At 56.7% G+C, this 21,598-nt stretch overlaps 2 protein-coding genes across 5 annotated transcripts; one reads left to right on the forward strand and one right to left on the reverse strand.

Moving 5' to 3' along the window:
- Window positions 1-179: 179 nt before the first annotated feature.
- Nutm1 (NUT midline carcinoma family member 1) lies at window positions 180-13,324 on the forward strand. 3 transcript variants are annotated; one of them, XM_090318664.1, is made up of 7 exons: window positions 180-336; window positions 5,947-6,583; window positions 8,105-8,233; window positions 9,394-9,530; window positions 9,951-10,231; window positions 10,460-10,576; window positions 11,011-13,324. In XM_090318664.1, exons 1-7 carry the CDS (start codon window positions 300-302, stop codon window positions 12,970-12,972), a joined length of 3,300 nt encoding a protein of 1,099 aa, XP_090174790.1. In that variant the 5' UTR covers window positions 180-299; the 3' UTR covers window positions 12,973-13,324. The 3 variants fall into 3 exon arrangements, with proteins under 3 accessions (XP_090174790.1, XP_090174791.1, XP_090174792.1); XM_090318665.1 differs by having other exon boundaries at window positions 6,013-6,583; XM_090318666.1 differs by lacking the exon at window positions 180-336 and adding an exon at window positions 3,204-3,324 and having other exon boundaries at window positions 6,013-6,583.
- Window positions 13,325-14,186: 862 nt separating this feature from the next.
- On the reverse strand, window positions 14,187-21,011 carry Lpcat4 (lysophosphatidylcholine acyltransferase 4). 2 transcript variants are annotated; one of them, XM_090318667.1, is made up of 14 exons: window positions 20,809-21,011; window positions 20,119-20,261; window positions 19,778-19,998; window positions 19,537-19,649; window positions 19,376-19,436; window positions 18,846-18,904; window positions 18,567-18,601; window positions 18,151-18,205; window positions 17,953-18,035; window positions 17,615-17,740; window positions 16,544-16,676; window positions 15,250-15,348; window positions 14,813-14,969; window positions 14,187-14,571 (listed from the first exon to the last, which is right to left on the reverse strand). In XM_090318667.1, the coding sequence occupies exons 1-14, from the start codon at window positions 20,920-20,922 to the stop codon at window positions 14,396-14,398; spliced, it is 1,575 nt and encodes a 524-aa protein (XP_090174793.1). In that variant the 5' UTR covers window positions 20,923-21,011; the 3' UTR covers window positions 14,187-14,395. The 2 variants fall into 2 exon arrangements, with proteins under 2 accessions (XP_090174793.1, XP_090174794.1); XM_090318668.1 differs by lacking the exon at window positions 19,376-19,436 and having other exon boundaries at window positions 19,551-19,649.
- Between the last annotated feature and the right edge of the window lie 587 nt (window positions 21,012-21,598).

The following is a 21,598-nucleotide window of genomic DNA, read 5'->3' on the forward strand; positions in this document are numbered from 1 at the left end:
GGGGCGCAGGATGCAGACCTGGGCTGTAGGCGCCAGCTGCAACCTTGCACCCGTGCACGACGCCGGCCCGCGGGTGCCCGGCTGTGCCGTCGGGTGGGCGTGGGTGGGCGGCGGGCGGCGGCGCCTGCCGTCCCTAGCGCAGTCTCCACCATCCACCCCCACTGGCAGGAACGCCCGAGCCAAGAGGCCGCGGCGGGAGTCGCGCCCGCTGGCACCTCGAGGACGGGGCGAGCTCTTCCCTCCCCACTTGACATCCGGCTCTCCGCCCCAGTTCAAACTGTTGGCGGCACGGGGAGAGGATGCCGGGTGCGGGCCCGGCCGCGGCCCTCTGCCCGGGTGAGTACGGGGCTCGCGGCCTCCAGGCCGGCCGAGCCCGGGCGCGGGCGGCCCACGCGCCGTCCAGGACGCGCTACGGCTGCGAGGATGCGGGGACACGCGCTCCGTGGAGGCCGAGGCCGCCGCCCCGCCGCCGCCGCGCCACGTGCTCCCGGAGGGACGAGGATGCGGCGCGGCCCGGCCCGGGAGGGCAAGGCCGCGGGGGGGAGTGGGGGACCCGGACCAGACGACCTCCCCCCCGCACCAGGGCCTCCCCCCCACACCAGGGCCTCCCCCCCACCAGGGCCTCCCCCACCCCCCACCAGGGCCTCCCCCACCCCCCCCAACCAGGGCCTCCCCCCCACACCAGGGCCTCCCCCACCCCCCCCAGGGCCTCTTCCCATCCCCCCCCAGGGACTCCCCCCCCCCCCTCCGACCAGGGCCTCTTCCCACCCCCCACCAGAGCCTCTTCCCACCCCCCCCACCAGGGCCTCCCCCACCCCCCACCAGGGCCTCCCCCCCACACCAGGGCCTCTTCCCACCCCACACCAGGGCCTCCCCCCCACACCAGGGCCTCTTCCCACCCCCCACCAGGGCCTCTTCCCACCCCTCCACCAGGGCCTCCCTGACTCCCCCCCTACCAGGGCCTCTTCCCACCACTACCAGGGCCTCCTCCCCCCCTTCCGACCAGGGCCTCCCCCCTCTCCCACCAGGGCCGCGTCCCCACCAGGGCTTCCCCCCTTCGGACCAGGGCCTCCCCCCCTCCACCAGGGCCTCCTCCCCCCCCTCCGACCAGGGCCTCCCCCGTCTCCCACCAGGGCCGCCCCCCCACCAGGGCCTCCCCCCCTCGGACCAGGGCCTCCCCCACCACCACCAGGGCCTCCTCCCCCCCTCGGACCAGGGCCTCCCCCCCCACCAGGGCCTCCCCAACCACCACCAGGGCCTCCTCCCCCCCTCGGACCAGGGCCTCCCCCCTCTCCCACCAGGGCCTCCCCCCCCTCCAGACCCAGGGCCTTCCTCCCGGACCAGGGCCTTCCCTCCCTCCCCCCCCCCCACCAGGGCCTTCCTCCTGGACCAGGGCCTTCCCCCCACCCCCTCCAGACCCAGGGCCTTCCTCCTGGACTAGGGTCTTCCTCCCGGACCAGGGCCTTCCCTCCCTCCCCCCCCCCACCAGGGCCTTCCTCCTGGACCAGGGCCTTCCTCCCGGACCAGGGCCTTCCCTCCCCCCCCACCATGGCCTTCACACACACCCCCCACCAGGGCTTTCCTCCTAGACCAGGGCTTTCCCCCCAGACCCCGGCCTTCCTCCTCGACCTGGGCCTCTGGGAGAGGTGGTGGAACCCTGGCGGCTTTGCATTCTACTCCCTCCTTAGTTCTCCAGGCCCGGGAGCTGTCCCTGGGTGGCTCTGTGTAAACGGACTCTGAGCCACAGCTTCCCTTTTGGCTATTTGGCGGCTAATTGTAGGTGAGAAGCTCATGGAATTTTCTGGGCTGACTGGCTTCGAGCCTCGATGCTCAGATCTCAGCCTCTTGAGTATCTAGGCATGGTGGCCGGCGCTTTTTTTTTTTTTTTTTTTTTTGGTCACAGGTCTTGAACTCTGGGCCTAGGCCCTGTCCCTGAGCTCTTCAGCTCAAAGCTAGCTGATGGTGACGGTGTGGGCCTGATGGCCCTCTCTATCTTAATTCAGCATGCTCCTCTCCCAAGCAACATTAGACCCGTTTATCCCCTTCTTCTGGGACAGCCCCTAAGACTGAGCTATGACCACAGAAGCCAGCAAGGTTCTCCAACACCTAAGCAGTCCTACAGGCCCCCTGAGGTGAACGGGCCATGGTCATATAAGGTAGCAGGGTCCTCCCAAATACAGTTTATGTAGGTCAGTAGCTGGCCGTTCTTCTCAGGTGTGCATGTGGGAGAAGGGGTCTGCCAGTCTCTCTCCTGGCATTAAACGTCTTCCTTTGCTCCCTGAGCCTGCTCATCCCATATTATCTAACACTGCCACTATACCACTTGAACCCAAAGCCACTTTTGGTTTTCTAGTACTTACTTGGAGATAAGAGTCTCACAGACTCTTCATGCCCAAGCTGGCTTTGAACCATGATTCTCAGATCTCAGCTTCTGAGTGGCTAGGAGCAACAGCCACTGGCACTGATGCCCCCCTCCACCCCTCTCTCTCTCTCTTCTTCTTCTTTTTTTTTTTTTTTTTTAAGCAGTGTCTATTTACAGCTCAGGCTACTTCCAGCCTACAGTCCTCCTGCCTTAGCCTACAGAGTGTTGGCATTAGAGGTATGTGTAGCTAGCCTGGCAGAGATCAGCCTTCTGAAGAAGTAATGTATTGCTTAAGAAAACATCAGTTTTGAACATTTAGGGAATTTTGTGTTTGGAGATACAGGGTGTCAACTCGAACTTTTGTACTTGTGAGACAGGCACTCCACAGCCTGAACGTGTAGTAGTTTTCTTGATCTTCCAGGTGTACAGTACACATGCTCTGAATTTAGTTCAGAGTATTTAGCTACTGTTGAATTAATCCCAGGATCTAATGCCAACCCACTATTAATAGGGAGTCAGTTACAGATCTAGATGGGACTGGACAGGACAAAGTTAGACATGCTGGTAGAGATCCTCCTGAGGCAGGAGGATCCTGAGTTACAAGCTACCCTTGGCTATATAGTGATACCCTGTCAGAAACAAAAAGACAAACAAGCACTACATGTCAGTTGTGTTGGCCACACTAATTTGGAAGGCTTTCCTGATTTTTGTCTGCTTATTGCAATTCTTTGTGGAGTATCTTGCCACCCTTCCAGTACAATTCCATCTCCCCTCCCCCACTGAAGAATGCTTGAGTGCTAGATTCTGGTTCTGTTTTGATCCAGTCTTTACCCTCCTTTCCTTGGATACCTGGGTATCCGCTGCATCCAGCTTACTCTCTGGGTCCTCAACCTGCCTGTCGCATTCTGGAGGCTTTTAGACGGACAGGGTGCTGAGACCTGAGAGGATGGCTTCAGAGGCAGGTAAGCATGCCAGTGGTAGAGGGGTCCTGCCACCTGCTTGGGGATTCAGAGTTGTTACTTTGAGAGTAAGGTCTTGGAGCTGACTTAGAGAGATGTGAGACCCACCAGAGGCTTCACACTTAGGCAGGCTGGGGAGGAGATTTTTACCATTAATATTGGGATTGGGGAAGCAAGAGGGCCTCCCTGAAGGTGGATTGAGGGACCTCAAGAAGGCATGCCGAGAACAGAGGAAGGATACCAGTTGGTAGGCAGCTTGGTTTGCATGGTGGGGGCAGAGGTGTATGTGGTGAAAGTGTGCAGAAGGTTTCAGGAGAAGGCTAAGTTCCTGGGTCTTTAGGAAGCAGGAGGCTGGTCTTGGATTTTTTTTTTTTGCCAGTCCTGGGCTTGAGCACTGTCCTTGGGCTTTCTCAAGGCTAGAGCTCTACCACTTGAGCCACAGCACCACTTCTAGCTCTTCTATATATGTGGTACCGAGGGATTAAACCGGGTCTTCATGCATGCTAGGCAAGCACTCTACCACTAGGCCAAACTCCCAGCCCCCCCTTACTAACTTTTTACCAAGGCTGGCCTTGCTCAGCAATCCTCCTGATCTCAGCCTCATAGGTATAAGTTGTCATGTGTGGCTTGGAACATTCATTCTTTATTGGTTAGGGACAGAGAGGGGGCTGCTCCAGCTGGGATTTGCACTGGGGCTTCCTTGGGATACTCTTGAGTTTTCCCTCCCCTTTTGCAGAACTCAGGCTGTAGATCTATTCCATTGTATTTAGTGCTGGCATCACTTCTGATTCTTACAATTGAGATGCATTTGAATCTGACTTTGTCTCCTATGGTCATAAGATGGGAGGAGAGTGTTAGGAAATTATGCATGTTAAGTCATGGGAGATGCAGCTCCTGATAAACCATGTTTCCCTTTAGATTCTGGTCTCCTTGTCTGTGGTATACCTAGTTCTTAGTGCTAGCTCAAGGCTGTGTTCCTGATGAGACCAAAATTTCTGATATTAAGAGTTCCATCGACGTGCCAGTGGCTCGTGCCTACAATCCTAGATGCTCACGAGGCTGAGATCTAAGGATCACAGTTCAAAGCCAGCCTGGGCATGAAAATCTGTGAGACTCGTATCCAGTTAACTACCAGAAAACCGGAAGTGGCGCTGTGGCTCAAGTGGTGGAGCACTAGCCATTAGCTGAAGAGCTTGGAGGCAGAGTTCAAACCCCATGACTGACAAAAAAAAAAGTTCCAAGCAGCAGGATTGCTACTAGTCTGCAGGACCATCAATTAGTTAAAGTACTGTAAACTGCCCTCTCCCTACTAGCCTCCCTTCATCATTCCCTGTTCCTTATCTGAGCTTCCTAGGGATTCCTGGCTGTTGTGTAACCATTTCTGGGAACCCACACATCCTCAGTACTATGTCCAAGACCAGTTGAAGGCCCACTGTCAGTCCTTGTAGTGACGGAGCTGTCTGTCTGTGGATGGGTTTGGGGTGTGAGCCTTCCGGAGGTGATCCTCCTCTCCCAGAACACGTCGTATTCCTTCTTTCTGTCAGATAAAGAAAGAGAAAGTATAAGGAGCAACAGGAAAAGGAAGAGGAGAGGCTGGACTAATTGTGTGTGTGTGTGTGTGTGTAATTTTTTCTTTTAACTCAAGGCTTTGTGCTTGCTAGGCAGGCACCGCACCATTAACCCCTGCCCCCATCCCAAGTCTGTCTCTTTCCCTCCCTCCCATCCTCTCTCCTCTCCTTTTCTTCTTCCTTCCCTTTCTTTCCCTCCCCTCCTTGCCTTCCTCCTTCCCTTCCTTTCCCTCTCTCCCTCCCTCCCTTCCTTCCTTCCTTGTGTCTAGTGCTGGAGCTTGAATTCAGTGCTGCCACTTTCCACTTTCAGCTTTCTGCTGGTTGATTGGAAATGAGTCTCACAAACTTTTCTGCCTGGCTTGGCTTTGAACCAAGATCTTCATATCTCAGCCTCCTGAGTAGCTAAGATTACAGGCATGAGCCACCAACACCTGGTTTGCTTAAGTCATTTTTCAGATAGCGTCTTACACTTTTTGTTCAGGCTGGCTGGACCAAGAACCGGCTGCCTTGCTGGGACTGCAGACATGAAGCACTTCTCCCAGGTTGTTGTTTGAGATGGGGAAGGGTACCTGGGCTGGTTATAACCAGGTCTTCCTCATCTCTGCCTCTCTCATAGCTGGGATTACAGCTATGAAACTGCTTCCTCCTTATGGTCCTTGTAGGTGCTTTAGGATGGGTCAGAACCTTTTCTGGACTTGTTCCCTTGCTGCTCAGGATATTTTCCCTGCGTAGCAGGTGTCAGTTCTGTTCTGTATCTTAGTAAGCAGGCTGCAGGGCTAATGAATGTCTGTCAGGAAGGTTCACATATAAGCTTTTAGAAGTTGTGTGTGGCTTCATCTATCACTTCCTGGAAAAGGGGACAAATTCTCCAGTGTAATAATTCTCTCCTGGAAGTACAGAACATAGAAATCACGTGGAAACATTTCCAAGCCACCAAGGCTCCTGGTCCGCATCCTGTCCTCCTGCTGCTCGGCTCCCTTAGAAACTGGGGGGGGGGGGTAACCTCTTTCCGCCCCCTCCTTCGCTTACCTGCTTCCCCTTCTCCCTGTCTCAACAGCACCTCCACTGCTGGGGCTGGACCGGGCTCTGAAGCCTGGTGCTGCCCTGTCTCCTTCCTCTGCAGTTCCCTGTTCCCCGCCTGCCCCTGGCCCTGTGGACCTGCCACCCTGGGAGCCATCTCCACAGCACCCCGCATCTCCAGGCAACCCATCCGTGTACTCAGCCTTCTCCAACCCCCTGCTGGTGACGGGGAACGGAAGTGGGACTGGCAAGGTCATCGTCAAGGTCAAGACGGAAGGAGGGGCCGCCGAGCTCTGTCCACCACAGACCCTCGACTGGATCCCTTCAAGGGCCCCCTGTGCAGTTTCTGAGGGCCCTCCTCTTGGGTACATGGCCGCCTCGGATGGGAAGGCGGTTCTGCCCACTCAGGCTGCTGCGGGGGGCCAGGAGGGCTCCCTAGGCTTCCCTCCTCAGGCTCCTCCACCAGTTGCCCAACTGGCTCCCATTGTGCCTCTGGAGAAGGCTTGGCCAGGGCTGCAGGAGACTCACGGGGAAGGCGGCCCTTCACTGAGGGAACTTGCCCACATGTCCAAGGGCGTGTATGAGAACTTCCGGCGCTGGCAACGCTACAAAGCCTTGGCACGGCAGCGCCTGCCCCAGAGCCCAGATACGGAGGCGCTCTCCTGCTTCCTCATGTAAGCCTTCAAACACAGAGGTAGACCTGGGGGGCTCAGCTACTTAGGAATACTGGAGGGCAGTCTGTGCTGAAATCCTTACCACTGTGAAATCTGGCAAGACTTTTATAATACCACCCGTTTACAGATGGGGCAAATGTCCTTCCTAAAGCAGGGAGTAGGGACTGGAGCCCAGGTCTCCCACTCCATTGGCAACACCTCCCATTCACTTCACTGCCCTGTAGCCCTCAGACACTGAGCTGAGCGCTGGGCCTGGACTCACTCCGTGGGCAGGCTTATCCCTCTGTGCCCCCCTCCCCCATTTCCTCACTGAAGAAGGGAATGACTATTCCTACCCCTGTGGTTTCTGAGAAAGCTGACAGTACCTGGCATAGAGAATGCATCATTATTACACAGTAACTATCTCATTAGCAATCTTAAAGAGGTAAGGAGCTCACAAAAGTCCAAAATGCCCTTGCTTAGGTGAATATGCTTTAGTCAAGAAGCCTGGGGTCATACACTGTTTTGCTCTTAATGCAGTTATTAATCTTCCGGGAAATTTTCTTTCTCCCACCCAGACTGGCTATCTCTTTTAACTGCTCTGTACCCTTCTCATTTCATGCAAATCCCTCTGTAATGATAGTCTGTTTTACTGGACTTGAAAAAACTTACATTTCCTCATTTAATGGCCCAGCTCCTACCAACTGAACTCCAGAGGCTTACCTAAAGTCTTAGATGAAGCCTATCTTTCTGAATTTCAGCTTTTTCGGCACAGCCTACATTCTCCCCCAGAGGCTGGCCAGCTGACTTTCTAAATCTCCAGCCAGTGTGGTTGATCATGGTCTGCTAGGAGCCCATTCAGTTTTGGTCGTGGCCATCTCCTTTTTGTCCTCCTTGGGCACTGAACAGGGTCTCCACCGAGTGTAGTGTAGCCTCTCCTAGCTGTCTGCTGGGAAGCTGGTGAAGTGCCTGCCCTGGGAGCCAGGCCCTTGTCATTCACGCTGAGAAGCTGCTCCAGCTGGTGATGTCTGAGGACTCAAAGGGCAGTCTTCTCGTGGGTCAGGCTCTTCATGTATTCTGGGTCAGACAGGGATCTGGAATCTGTCAGAAGTGAGGGTGGAATATTGCATCTGAAAAACCTAAGGAATAAAAATATCACCTATCTTTAATCTGAGGTTTATTTGGGGTAGCGAGTGACTGGAAAATGCAGGGGTCTGAGCAGGAGTACATCTGCTAGGTAGTATCATTCATTTGCAACATGAGTTGCTTTTGTTTTTGTCTTCCCCTTGAGGGTGTGTTTAAGGATCACACTGCAGATTAGGGTTGTTGCCTTAGTTGCCTTCACAAGGCCAGGAGAAGACTCATGTCTGGTTTTGCAAAGCTTACGGACTGCAGTGGGAAGGAGGCAAGAGTGGTGGAGGTTGGAGGATGTAGGTCTCAGCACAGAGGGCCACAATGAGGCCCGTGTCAGTGCCAGAAGGGCATCAGGACGAGTGTGTGGGACATACTTTGAGAACATGACGGACCTTATGGGGGTTTTAGCCCAGTGCTGCGTTCCCTGGCCCGGCTGAAGCCCACGATGACACTGGAGGAAGGACTGCCAAGGGCGATGCAGGAGTGGGAGCATACCAGCAACTTCGACCGGATGACCTTTTATGAGATGGCAGAGAAGTGAGTCTTATGGGCGCTATACCATGTGGGGAGGGCTAGGGACCAAGAGTCATGCCCACAGAGCAGCACAGAGGCATGTCTGGGAGAGCGGGGAGGGCCTCCTGCGGGGACATCTCCTGGGTCCTTGCTGCTGCTCCCTGACGTGGGCTCTGCTATCATCCTGTCCCATCCCCTTCTTGGCCACGGTCCTTGCCTTCAGATCTTGGACCCGTGTAGAGGTGGAAGGTCTCAGGGTATGCGCTTTGCACAGCCAAGTGGCTTAGCTGTGAGGATGTCTTCCCAGGCAGGTTCATTTCCTATTGACCGGTTAGCAAGTGGACACTGGTACAGAACTTTGGGGAGCAGCCTCTCCTTAGGAAACAGTGGTAAAATAAATTTCCCTTTCCCATCCCAGAGGTAGAGTGTGAATGATCAGGGCACTGTAGGCCTCGCAAGGAGAGTGGTCTCCTGGCTCTTGAACCCTCATTTCTCCAAGAAATGGGCTGAAGAACAGTGGCATGAGCCTGTAGTGAGTGCACTGATGAGGCGGCCAAGGCACAGGTGTTAGAGGCAGCCCGGGGAGCCCAGCCAGACCTGTCGGCAAACAGCATCTGACCTCTGAGGATTGGGATGCTTCCCTCCGAGCTTAGCTGCCATTGTCTCTCCCAGTCATCTTAACTCATTGCCTCTCAGATGTACCCTCCACGGCCTGGTCCATCCTGCAGGCTCCTGGATCTCAGCGCTGTCCTCTCAGTGCTGAAGAGCTGCCTTGGTTGCAGCTCTGTCCCCAGTTGTCGTTTGTTCCATTTGTAGACCTGGCTAGATAAAGCCTTCAGGAGGAGCCCACTTACTGGTGTTCCCCCAGATGCTTACGCAGGCCTGAGTTATTCTGTAGTAGGAACTACGGCCTACACTCCCTGAGACCAAGTGAGACTGCAGTGGAGAAGTACATAAATAGAGGTTGTTCCTCATCACTTCCTCATGAACCTCCTGAGTGGCCACTGCAGTGACTTCACAAAGGTCCCCCGGTTGGTGGAGACCACCTGAGGGGGCTGTCCCCTGGCTGGCTTGACTTGGCAGGCCTTTGCTCGAAGGAGGGGACATCCTTCCTTGGCTATGCTTGGCTGCTGGCAGGGATCTCCCCTTTTCAGCACCGTCTGTGCCCTGTTTGCCCTTTTTAGGTTCATGGAATTTGAGGCTGAGGAGGAGCTGCAGATGCAGAAGGCGCAGATAAATGGCTCTCAGGGCCAGTCTCCTGCAGCCCCTTTGAAACTGGATCCTCCAGGGTCTCTCACCCCTGAGGCATGCCAGCCGACAGGTAAGGCTGCCCAATTCCCACCAGAGCCAGAGGCTGGCTGTAGCCTAGGGAAGGCTTTGTCTGCTGTAGCCACCTCTGCTCCAGGAAGTCCTTCCACACTCCATTGTCCATTTCTCTTTGTCCTAAACTAGATACTGGTCTAGGACAGGGAAGCTAAATACTCTGCATTGACTTGGCCGTCGTCTGCAGATGAGGATGGGGTTTTCTGCCTGTCATCAGGGGTTTCTTGAAGAGTAGTGTGGGTGGAGATAGCTTATCTTGTGACATCCTTTGCCTTTTCCATCCATGGTGGCACTTCCTCATAGATGGCTGGATCCAGTGGGGCCCGTTTCTCCATACTCGGATAGCTGCCCCTACAAGCAGAGACATGAGAGAGAAGCAAAGGCTTCGGTTTCCTTCTGTTTCCTTCTCTGCCCTCAGTATACATCCCAAAGAAGGCTGCCTCTAAGACACGGGCTCCCCGCCGGCGGCAGCGCAGACCCCAAAGGCCTCCAGTTCCTGAGGCACCCAAGGAGATCCCACCAGAAGCTGTGGAAGAGTACATCGACATCATGGAAGGGCTGGTGGGAAGTCCCTCGGACCCCACAGAGTCAAGTGGGAGATCCGAAGAGGAAGGACAGCAGGATGGAGGGGTGTATCCTGACGCAAGCCTCCTCAGCTACGTGGATGAGCTGTGTTCTCAGGAGGTCTTTGTGTCCAAGGTGCATTGGGCCCCCGCAGCTGCTCTCTTGTAGTCTTTGGGAGTTGTGCTGTGTGGGAAGGTACATTCTGGAACTGAGAAGCGTGTGTGTCACCTAGGCAGCGGGTAGTAGTCATGGTGGACGAACTCCAGGGTGGACGTAGGGATTTGTGCCTGGGGCTGTCTTTGGAGACCACTGCTCACAGGTCCTCTTCTGTGAAGGAGTGAATCACGTTCCCTCTGTCCCCAGGTGGAGGCTGTCATTCACCCTCAATTTCTGGCAGACCTGCTGTCCCCAGAACAACAGAGGGATCCTTTGGCCTTAACTGAGGAGCTGGAGCAAGAGGAAGGACTCACCATGGCCCAGGTAAGCCCGGGAGCTGGGAGTGTGGCCTAGTGATAGAGTGCTTGCCTAGCATGCACGAAGACCGGGGTTCAATTCCTTGGTACCACATACATAGAAAAAGCCGGAAGTGGTGCTGAGGCTCAAGTGGTAGAGCTCTAGCCTTGAGAAAACCCAAGGACAGTGTGCAGGCCCTAAACCCAAGCACAGGACTGGCAAAAAAAAAAAAAAAGAAAAAGAAAAAAAAACCAAGGCTGGAGGTGTGACCAGCAGTATAGTGCCAGCCTAGCCAGCACAAAACCCTGAATTCAAAACCCATCCACCAGGAGCAAAACAAAACAAAGTAAGGAAGAGCTGCCCTGTCTCACTCTGATTTTATCCCTGAAGCCCTACCCATCTCCTACTACTCAGCCACTTGTCACAAGCACACCGAGCTGGCCCTGTCTGCTCTCTTCCAGCTGGTCCAGAAGCGCCTCTCAGCGTTGGAAGAGGAAGATTCGCAGGCACCTCCCACGTGCAGTGGAGCTCAGTCAGACTCGAGTCCCTCTGTTTCCGATGAGGATGAAGATGGGGGTGGGCGGCCTCCGCCCTCATCTGGGCCTCGGGGGGCAGCTGGGGGCACTGTTCGCCCTGGAAAGGCCGCTGCTTCAGGCAAGCAGGCAAGAGAAATGCCTGGTGGGCAGGAGCGAGCCCGAAGTGGTCCAACCGGGGTGCCCAGGGATGGGAGCACCCCACCCCCCCGTGTCTGGGAGCCACAGTCAGGCCTTGCAGCTCGTCAGGGAGCACAGCCCGCCTCCGGGGTGGAGGGAAGAGGCTCTGGGGAGGTTACAAGCCAACTACCTCCACAGCAGGAAGGCCACCTGGGCGAGGGCCAGTCCCTTGGGCACTGCCCGAGGGCTGACGGGACTTTAGAGGCTTTGCCCGTCTGCTGGCCGGAAGGGCCCCAGCCCACAAGGGTCCCCAGTGTGGACCCTGGGCTCATGGAGTCCTCAGCTGTGCAAGGCCAGGGGTTAGAACAGCAGATTCTGGAGTTGCAGATAGGACCACAGATGGAGGTATGTGGTGAGCCTTTTCGAGGGACAGTGCCTCTAATGATGTCCCAGGAAGGCTCTTCAGAAAGGATGTGGAGAGAAGGGGGAGATCCTCCTATGACTCAGAATTATGACCAGAAGCCTTCTCCTGGGGTAGCTGGGCACCCGCAAAGGGCTCTCAGCCCAGGACTCTGGCTGACCAGTGAGATGGATGCAGTAGGCTTGGAGTTGCCCTTTCAAATGGAAGAGGTCATAGACAGTTTCCAAGATGGGGTGTGTATAGTTGAGCACCCAGCAAGGGAGTCCACGAACAGCTTCCCTCTAGGTGGTGGAGAAACCACAGCACTTGGGAAGGCAGGGAGTGCTATGATTCCCCTTGGAGGCACAGATGGCAGAGCCACGGTAGAAAGGATGAATGGCTACAGCTTGTCGGAACCGCTGATGGACAGCAGCTTGGATCTGCTGCCCAAAGACTGTAGGGGACAGAGCCTTGAGCCCATCCAGGATCCCAGCGATCTGTGGGCTGGCAGTTGCTCCCCACTGCTGGGGGGCGCTGACGTCTCCCCTCTGGAGCCTCCCAAAGATGCCCTGCTATCTGCGTGCCATGACAGCCTTTTTATTGTGGGGACCCCAGATGCCTTCCTCCCTCAGATGCCCAGCCAAGACTCAGAGAGCAGAGGCAACCCCTTTTCTCCTCTGCTGGAAACTGCAGAGCATGTTAGCATACTAGATGGCTCAGATTACTGTGGCCTCCAACTAAGGTCCAGTGAGGATTTTAATTCCTATGACTTCCAAGTAGACAGGGGGAGAGACAGCTGCCTGTCCAAGTGTGATGACCTGGTTCTTTTACAAGACAATCTAGAGGCTTATGTTCCCAGGACTCTCAACTCCCCATCTCACCATAGCTTTGGGAGCACTTCCCCGAGATGGGAAAGCAGGGAGGTCTTAGCTTTCAGGGAAATCTCTATTAGTGAAACCTCCAACTCCCTGGATGGGGCCAAGGGAGGGGTGGAGGAAGAGGGGGGAGAGGATGAGCAGCTCTCCAACTTTGCTTATCTCTTGGCCTCAAAGCTCAGCCTGTCTCCAAGGGGGCGTTCCCTCAGTGCTCACCCAGCCTCTGGAGGTCATGGCATCCAGACGGCATCCCGGCTCTCTGCTGAGGCAAGGGGCCCTAGCCAGCTTCCATGCCCTGCCACCAAGCCTGAAGGGCCAGGCCTGGCTGGAGGATCAGCCCCTCCTGTGAAGAGATCCCAGGCAGGAGTGCAACTTGGAGCCCACGGGGAGAAGCCCCTGGCCCTGGGGGTGGCACAGCCTTCACCGCCTAGGAAGAGGCGGGGTGATAGTCCTGCCGCCGGCAGAAGAAAGAAACGGCGCCGTAGCCAGGTGTAAACAGGACTGGCCTATCCCACCTGCCAGTCCCCAAGAATGGCTGTCCTAGAGATTCATCTGCTGCTGGCTGCCACTGGAGAAGCAGTATGGGCCAGGCCTGGTGTGTACAGGTGGCTAGGGAGCTGGGGGGGGGTGGTCAGACTGGCTAAGTTGGTTGTAACTGGTCCCTTTAGTTGGAAGTGAGGTGGAAGGACTTCTGGAAAGAGCTGTGTAAAAAAAAAATCATAAAGGATCTTTTTTCAGTCTGGATTATTTTTCCTTTGAGAGTCTGCTGCAGTGGGCAAGATACTGTCAGAACAGATAGGGTGGTCACAAGTTGTGTGGATCAGGAAACTAGCCTGCCCCCAGCCTCTGTAGCACCCTCTGAGCCTGCAACCAACTTTTTTTTGTTTGTTTGGTTTTTTTTTTGGCCAGTCCCTGGGCTTGAGCTCAGGGCCTGAGCACTGTCCTTGGATAGAGCTCTACCACTGGAGCCTCAGCACCACTTGTTTGTTTGGTTGTTTTTTTTTCTATGTATGTGGTACTGAGGAATTGAACCCAGGTCTTCATGCATGCTAGGCAAGCGTTCTACCACTAGGCCAAACTCCTGGCCCTGCAACCGACTTATGCTGTGACCAAAAATCATTTATTCCTTCTTTGTAAGTCTGGACTGTGTCACAGGAGGACTTACTCATGAGGGATATACTGCGAGTCTCCAGAAGGGCAAAGGTGCCTCTAGACCTATCTGATTTCTACAGCAGACATCTAATTCCCTCAATCAGATTCTCTATATTGTGTCTACACAGCACCTTAGGGAACCATTTCTTTCCTGAAGAGACTGCAGGAAGGACTACGGTGGCCTCACCTCATGCAGTGGCAGGGCACCTCTGTCTCCTTTGTGGCTGCTCAGCCATAGAAGAAGTGACTTTCATATGTGCTGACACAGCTCTGCTCCCACGACTCGTGATGGGATCAGCTCTTGGTAGGACTGTCAAGTGGGGGTGGCAGTAAGCCGTTTAATGAGAACAGAACAAGGGAATGGGCTGAGAAGAGGTTCACATGGAAACTATACTGGGAGCAAGGGCAGAAGACCTTGCAATGTCTATATAGGACACTGGCGTGGAGAATTCACCTTGCCGTTGCCTGGCAGTGACCTCCGGAATGTTCTAGAACCTCCACTCAGCACCTTGCAGCCATTCATCCCTTCCAAACTAATGATAACAACATTACTGAACTTTGCTTTTTAAATAGATATAGATTTATATTTATATATAAAATAGTTTCTTACAAAAAATTAAAATCAACTTAAAATGACAAACGATAACAACAAAAACAAAACCAAACCAGAGCAGAGGTGGGATTGCGGCATTAGGTAGGCCCCGGGCGCTGTCCTGAGTGCAGGGCTGGATGGGAGCTGAGGAGGAAGGGGCGGGAGGCGAGGGGCTCAGTCGCCCTTGGGCTTGGGTGCTTGCGCGGTCCCGTTGGCCAGCTCAGTGGGGCTGCCTGGGGATGAGGCATCTGGCATCTGGGAGATGCTTTGAGGGCTGCACAGGGGACGCAGGTAGGTGCTGAAGAGCTTCCCATAGAGAGGGTCATGAAGGGAGAATTTCTGGAACTGATCTGGACAGAGTAAGAGGGAGAAAAGATGTAAAAAGGCCCAAGAATGAGAAGAGACATCAACGCCCTTCTTTCAAAACCTGGCTCCTCTAAGCTGTCTACCTTCTCAAGTCCAGGTTTGTGTATTTCTTCTTCTCAAGACTTACCTCATAGCGATTCTGGGTCCCAAAACAGGCCTCCCCCTTACTCCCTCCACCCCAGCATGGCCCAGGTACCCATGCAGATCCAGAAGACTTTGACTCACAGAGGGAGAGGCCTTGGCTGGGTCCCGGCTGGCACAGCTCAGCATGCAAAGCTGAGGCGGCAGGGCAGGGTGAACCTAACAGCAGGTGCAGGATAGTGCTGAAGCCATCCTTGTACAGCAGGCGACCAGATCCCTCTGCCTCCTCTTCAGCAAAAAGCTTGGGCAAGAAAGGGAGGAGAGTCAAGCGCTCATCCCTCGGCAGACTCCTGCTCTTCCAAAAGTGCTTCCCACTGGCACTCTTGGACTTTGGGGACCCTTTCTAAAGAACCAGAATGTCCTAGTTTCCATATCCACCTCAAGACAGAGATGCTGGGGTTCTGCAGCTGCTGCACTGGGCAGGACACAGGCACTGTTGACCAGTAGCTCATGGGAATGACACCCCAGACTCCTGTGGGGTGAATGTAGCCACCTACCAGGTGTCCCCTAACCCCAGATACCTCAAAGGCCAGGCGAGTCAGCTCCTCCAGGCTCCTGCCCCCATCCAGAGCGGCTAGTGCCAAAGCCACATTTCGGAAGTCTACCAAGCCCTGGTCATCCTGCAGGGTCAAGAGAAAACCAGAACAATGCCAGAGCCTAAGAACCTCACCTGCCCTTGTGCTCCCAGTAGACCTGGCTCCTTCCCCCCCGTAGGCCTGACCTTACTTTGCTCAGAAACCCCCTGGCACCCAGGAATGGTGGAGAGTCCTGGGGAATTCTGAAGTTCCAGTCAAAAGTTCCTGACATACCAGGGGAGGGTATTTCTGGACCCCAAGCTGGACAAACTGGTTCTCTCATGACAGCCTCTGTGGGAGGACTAGTCCAACAATATCTAAGGTGGTGGGAGGCACATGCCTAATTTCTTACAGAAAATTAAAATTCAAGTGGGATCTCTGTTGTGCCAGCTATCCAAGGGCTCTATACACTGCTGCCTCTGGAGCAGGGTCTGTGCAGCCCAGACTGAAATGTGTCTAACCTGACATTCAAGTGCTGGGATTACATGTATGTATGTGTGTGTGTGTGGTGTGCATGCTCGTGCATATGGGACTAGTGTGCCAGCTCAGCGGTACAGCACTTAACATGTACAAGGTTCTAGGTTTGATCCCTAGCCCTAGGAGGGTGGGGAAGGAAACTCCCTGTAACTACCGTTGGCTGTTAGAAACTTTAACGATCTTCTTCTAATCCACTGAAGTAGTCTACACCTACAGTCCCATCAACCCAGGAAGATCCCCTGAGTCTCAAGATTCCAGACCATCCTGGGCATCCTGAGAACACTCCAAAAGAAAGGAAAAAAACAAAACCCACAATAGCAAAAAGAATCTTCTAGAATTATAGTTAGCCTGGGAAATATAGTTACATCACAGAAATAGAGTTTGCCAAGATCCTTGAGTCAGCTCAGGAAATAGCTTAGAGAAGCTACAGAATATTTAAAAAAATAAATCTGCCCAAGTACTGCAAGTACTTGGTCTTGCATTCTCCAGTCTAACCTGTGCAGGAGTGTTTCTTCCATGCCACCGTCCCACCTGGCCCTCTTGCCTTCTGAGACTGACCCTGTGTCCCTCACGTCTTAGAGCCCTCAGCTTTGCCAGTCCCTAAAGTGGCTTCAGAACCTGATGGCCTCACTGATGGGTCCTTCCCTTTTCCCTCCCTTGCGAGTGAGTACACAGTGCTCTGGAATGCAGGGGGTGCTTGCAGGAACCTTCCCGTGAACACGCCAATAGGACAGCATGGTGTTCAGCTATGACCTTTCTTTACCTGCTGGAAGTAGCTGAAGGCACCAGCCACCGTCTGAGGGTCCGAGAGCTGAAGCTGTCTGGCAAACTCGCCCTGGCTGATCATCCGACTCCTGCCTGGCTCCGCCCCAGTGTCCACACAGCCAGGGGACAGCCTGCAATGCAATTGTTGAAGGGCGAGAGCTCAGTGGCCTCCAGACGTACTGCATAGCAGGGCCTTGGCCCAGCATCCAGATGAACACAGCTCAGGTTTAGCTGCTATTCAGATACCCCTTGTGGTACTGGGGATAGAGCCAGATCGTAGTGAAGCCACACCCCTGCCTCTGAGCAGCTGCTTTCCTAGGAGAGCTCTTTGCCCTCTTCTCCCCTGCTCCTTTTGTTCTGGTATGGAGGACTGGACATGCCAGGCAAGCACTCTGCCACGTGAGCCGGAGTCCTTTCATGTGGATCTGGCTTTTGAGACAGGTCTTTGCTATCTTTGCAGGACAGACTTGAACTTGCAGTCCCCTTGCCTCTACCTCTAAGTACCTGGGGATTACAGGCATTCATCAATTAGTGAATGTCCTCTATCTTTTTTCTTTTTTTCTTGCCAGTTCTGGACTCAAGCTCAGGGCCTGAGCACTGTCCTTGGACTTTCTCAAGGCTAGAGCTCTACCCCTGGAGCCTCAGCACCACTCCCGGCTTTCTTCCATGTATGTGGTACTGAGGAATTAAACCTGGGTCTTCATGCATGCTAGGCAAGCACTCTACCACTGGGCCAAATGTCCTCTTTCTTCAACCTTAAAACCATCCAACAAAGGAACAACTAAATAATAAAAACCTCATCTTTGTTTCTTCTCTCTTTCCCTCTTCCTCTCTCTTTTTTCTCTATGTCTCTTTAGGACAGAATCTTAGAATATAGCACAGACCACAGGCTGGCTTTGAACCTGAAATCCTTCTGCCTGTGTTGAGATTATAGGCATGCACTACCATACCCTGCCCCTCATTTTTTATTTTTTAAAAGAATTTCTTCCTACTTGATACCCTTCCCTTCTGACCCCTTCATTTTCTCAATTTGTGATCTTGCTGTCCCCTCATCTTTAAAGCTGCTTACCCAGCTTTTCGAAGCACTTTGCCCAGTTCCCAGAGCTGTGGCTCCAATGCTACCTTCAGCCGGCCAACCACAACCACAGGCAAGCTCCCTACAAACTCACACTCAGTGGCCGGGATGCCCAGAGCCCTGGAAGACAAAGAATGGAATACATGGGAAGGGAGCAGAAGATGCCTGAGTGTTCATTCGAAGTTCCAGCTGCTCCCTAGCAGGGGTCGGGTCCCTTTACCCTCTCTTCCTCCCTGTCAGTGGTTCCCTCCCCTCCATCTCCATCTTATCCTGCCGGATCTTTGTTCTTTCACCCTTTGTCTGTTCCAGGAAGTGCTCTGGGGCACACTCACTGTGCCATGACCCTCTGGACATTGTTGGCATACAGGGTGGGGTCTCTGCTCTCCTCAGGGCTGGGCTGGTACACAGGGAGGAACTGAAATAGATACAGTCTTTTTCAGAACCTGGAAGACAGGAGTGACCACCTCCAGCTTCCTCAAAGCTCTGGGGGCCTGTATGTCCATTCTCCCATCCCACAAGCGCAGTTATACCTCCACATCCACGATGCTGCAGGGCTGGGCTGTGGTGAGCCAGAGGACTTTGAGTCTAAGAAGAGACAGACCGTAATGTTCACCAGTTTCTGAGCAGGGGACAGACTATAAAGTTCACCAGCCTCCAAGCAGGGCAGAGACTGTCATGTTCACCAGCCTCTAAGTATGGGCTCTTCCTGTTCTGAGAAGCAGTGGAAGTTCTGCCCGTGGTTCAAAAGTGGACCCTAGCCATGCTCTTGGCCATGCTGTGAGAGCCAGGTGATGTTAGATCAATGAGAAATGGGCCTCTCCACCAAAGGCCCCCTCAGTCCTGCAGTGAGAAAGGCCATCTATCTCTTCGGCACATCAGAGTATGAGCTAGGAATTCTCTAATGGACCTCGCTGCCCACCCTCACTCAGGATCCTCCCAAACTCACACTCCAGGGCCTCTCCATGCCCAGCTGGTGGTGTCCTATGGGAAAAGCAGAGGGAGACAGGGCATTATCCATCTTCCCTGCCCCCCCCCCCACACCCTCACAGGGCCCCGGCATTACCCACCTGTGGCCTCCCTTCCCCTCCCCCCATCCCATGCACACACCCTCACAGGGGCTGGACATTGCCCACTTGCCCTCCCACACCCTCACAGAAGCCCAACGGCTCCCACTTGAGTAGACTCATGCACCCCCACTTCTAGGCTTTCTTCGACCAAGACTTACCAGACTGTTGGGGTAACGGATGAGGACAGGCTGCACAGGCACCCCTGCAATGAAGGCCCCTAATGCAACCCCACCCCAAGATAGAGGTTAGTGCATAGCAGTAATGAGAGGGGACAGTTCACAACTGACATCTGGCCCTATTCCACTCATTTGTAGATCCCCCCCCCCACCCCCGGGGTCCTGGGGCTTGAACTCAGGGCCTTGGCACTGTCCCTGAGCTTGGTTTTACTGTACCACTTGAGCCACAGCATCACTTCCAGCTTTTTTCTATAATTGGAGATACGAATCTCATGGACTTTTGTGCTTCAGCGGAACCAAGATCCTCAGGTCTCAGATTCCTGAATAGCTAAGATGACTGGTGTGAGCCACTGGTACCCAGCTCTCATTTGTTGTTTCCTGACTCCTCAAGTTGTCAGCAGTGGGCCGGGGTTCCTCGTACCCCTTTCTCCCTTCCACTTCTTCCATTATTCCTCCCCAAAGTTCAGGCTCCCTTCCCCTTACCGCCCACCACCACTTTATATTTTATATACCTGGTTTGAACTTAAGCAAAGCCTTCTTGTTGGAACAGGTACCTTCAGGAAAGAATAGAACCTGGGAAGAAAGCCCAAGTGAGTGCAGAATGAGGCAGGAGTCAAGAAACGCCTCCCCTGGACACACAGGAGGAGGACAGGGTCCTGAGACCCTTACTGACCTGAGGCCACTTGCCTCCCGAGGTTGCGCGCCTCCGGACCTCCTCCACCACGCGGCGCCGGGAGGCTGGGTCCTGACGGGACACGAGGATGGCTTGGTTGAACCGAAGGAGGGCTGGAGTCAGGAAAAGGCAAGGGGCGAGTCATGGACGGCCTAGAGCCGGGGTCTGCGAGCTGGCTGTCATCCGAGTGATCACCCCGCCTGGGGCTGCCACCCCTCCTCTCCTCCAGGAGGGCCCTCACCTCCGATGACAGGCACGGACAGGTTCTCGGCTCGGGACACCACCTTGGGGAGGTCACAGGGCAGAAGGACAATGGGATCAAAGAAGGTGGAGTGCGGGGCGGCCACCAGGACCGGGGCCTGGAGGCGAGAGGCCCGCTGGCCCCGGACGCGAATCCGAAGGAAGCCCAGCAGGAAGAAGAGCAGGCGGCTGAGGCCCAGCACCCCGGTGTGACACAGCGTCCTGCGGGGTGAGAGGGGGCGCTGATGCCCTGAGGGCGGGGCGCCCCCGCCAGCCCGCGCCCGCCCTCCCCCTCCCCCCTCCTCCTCGGGCGCAGACCCAGGGCCGGCCGCCCGCGCTCACTTCCTCCATCCGGTGATTGGCTCCCGAAGCTGCTCCTCGCTCAGACCTGCTACTTGCAGCCACGCGAAAGGCCAGAGGAGGAAGAGGACGAGGAAGGCCAGGAGCACGCGGACGGGGGCGAGCAGCAGCCCCAGCACGCAGAACTGCGGGGGGAGGGCGCTCCTGAGGCCGGGCCGCCGGGCCCGCCAGCGCAGGGGCGCCGCGTCCAGGCCTCCTACCCACCGCCAGGGGCCCCGGCCGGCCGCTGAAGGTCGGGAGCGGGAGGGCGAGGCGCGGCGGCCCGACCGCGGGGGAGGTCGAGGCAGCCTCCGCCCGGGACCACCGCGGGGGAGGCTCACCCCGCCCCCGCCCGAGCCGGGCGCGCTCCCACCGCGGACCGCGCGCCAGCGCACCGGGGACGCGGCCGGCCCGGTCCCACCGGGGCCGGGGTTGCCTGGAGCCACGGGGAGCAGGTAAACAGACGCGGCGGCGGGGGCCGGGGCCGGGGCCGGGGGGGAGGCCGGGGCCGGTGGGGGCTCCGCCGCCCGCGCCCGCGCCGCCAGCCCCCGCGCCCTGCCCCCGCCAGGCCGCCCGCCGCGCCCCGCAGCGCCGTCGCCGCCCCGCCGGCCTCGTCCCCGCGCCGCGGCCCCCAAGACCTCCCCGGCCCCGACCCCGGCCCCGGCCCCCGCCCGCCCCGCACTGCGCCCGCACCTTCACCCTCTGGAGGCGGGAGAGGCGCAGCTCGTGCACGAAGGGGTTGGGGGGCGCCGGGGGCCCGGGGTCGGGCTCGAGGGGGGCCCGGCCCCCCGGACTTCCCTGGCGCATGGCGGGAGGAGGTGCAGGGAGGCCCCGGCCCCCGCCCGGCCCCGCTCTCCGGGCCCCGCGCGACCGAACCCAGCGGCTGGGGTGGCGGCGGCGGCGGCGCCGGCGGCGGCGCGCTGGCCGCGGCCCCGCCCGGTGCGGCCGAGGGGCGGGGCCAGGGGCGGAGGGGGCGGGGCCGGCGGAGGGGGCGGGGCCCCGGCCGCTCCGGCGCTGGGGAGACCCGGCCGAGCCCGCCCGCGACCCCGGCCCCGGGCGGGCCCGGATCGCCGCGCACCGGCCTCGCCGGCGGGGTGGGGAGAGGCTGCCGCTCGCCCGTCTTCGCCCCCTCCACCCAGCGACGGGGGAAGGAAGCCGGGAAGGACGGGTGGAGGGGAAGGAGGCCTGGTAAAGCCGGTGGGCACCGCGTGGCTGCACCGCGGGGACCCGGCCTGGCGGCCGACAGCCCGGGGTCCTCGCGGGGACGCACCGCGTGGCTGCACCGCGGGGACCCGGCCTGGCGGCTGACGGCCCGGGGTCCTCGCGGGGACGCTGGCCCCCCCCCCCCCCCCCCCCCCGGGCGCCCTGGAGTTCTGTGCTCCCGACGCCGGGCCCGGCATCTGGGTTACAGGCGGTTACGCCCAAGCTGACCTGCCCGAGCTGACCTGCCCGGGCCGGGTCCGCGGGGCCCCGCCCCGTCTCT

The sequence above is a fragment of the Megascapheus bottae genome, chromosome 25 (assembly GCF_031878675.1).
Source record: "Megascapheus bottae isolate mThoBot1 chromosome 25, mThoBot2.hap1, whole genome shotgun sequence".
Lineage (NCBI taxonomy): Eukaryota > Metazoa > Chordata > Mammalia > Rodentia > Geomyidae > Megascapheus > Megascapheus bottae.

Coding starts and splice junctions, on each gene's coding strand:
- Nutm1 (XM_090318664.1), top strand. CDS start 300: ATGCCGGGTGCGGGCCCGGCCGCGGCCCTCTGCCCGG. Junction 337..5,946: donor GGCCGCGGCCCTCTGCCCGG/GTGAGTACGGGG, acceptor CTGTCTCAACAG/CACCTCCACTGCTGGGGCTG. Junction 8,234..9,393: donor TTTTATGAGATGGCAGAGAA/GTGAGTCTTATG, acceptor TGCCCTTTTTAG/GTTCATGGAATTTGAGGCTG.
- Lpcat4 (XM_090318667.1), bottom strand. CDS start 20,922: ATGCGCCAGGGAAGTCCGGGGGGCCGGGCCCCCCTCGAGCCCGACCCC. Junction 18,602..18,845: donor TCCGTTACCCCAACAGTCTG/GTAAGTCTTGGT, acceptor CTTTTCCCATAG/GACACCACCAGCTGGGCATG. Junction 18,036..18,150: donor GCAGCATCGTGGATGTGGAG/GTATAACTGCGC, acceptor TATCTATTTCAG/TTCCTCCCTGTGTACCAGCC.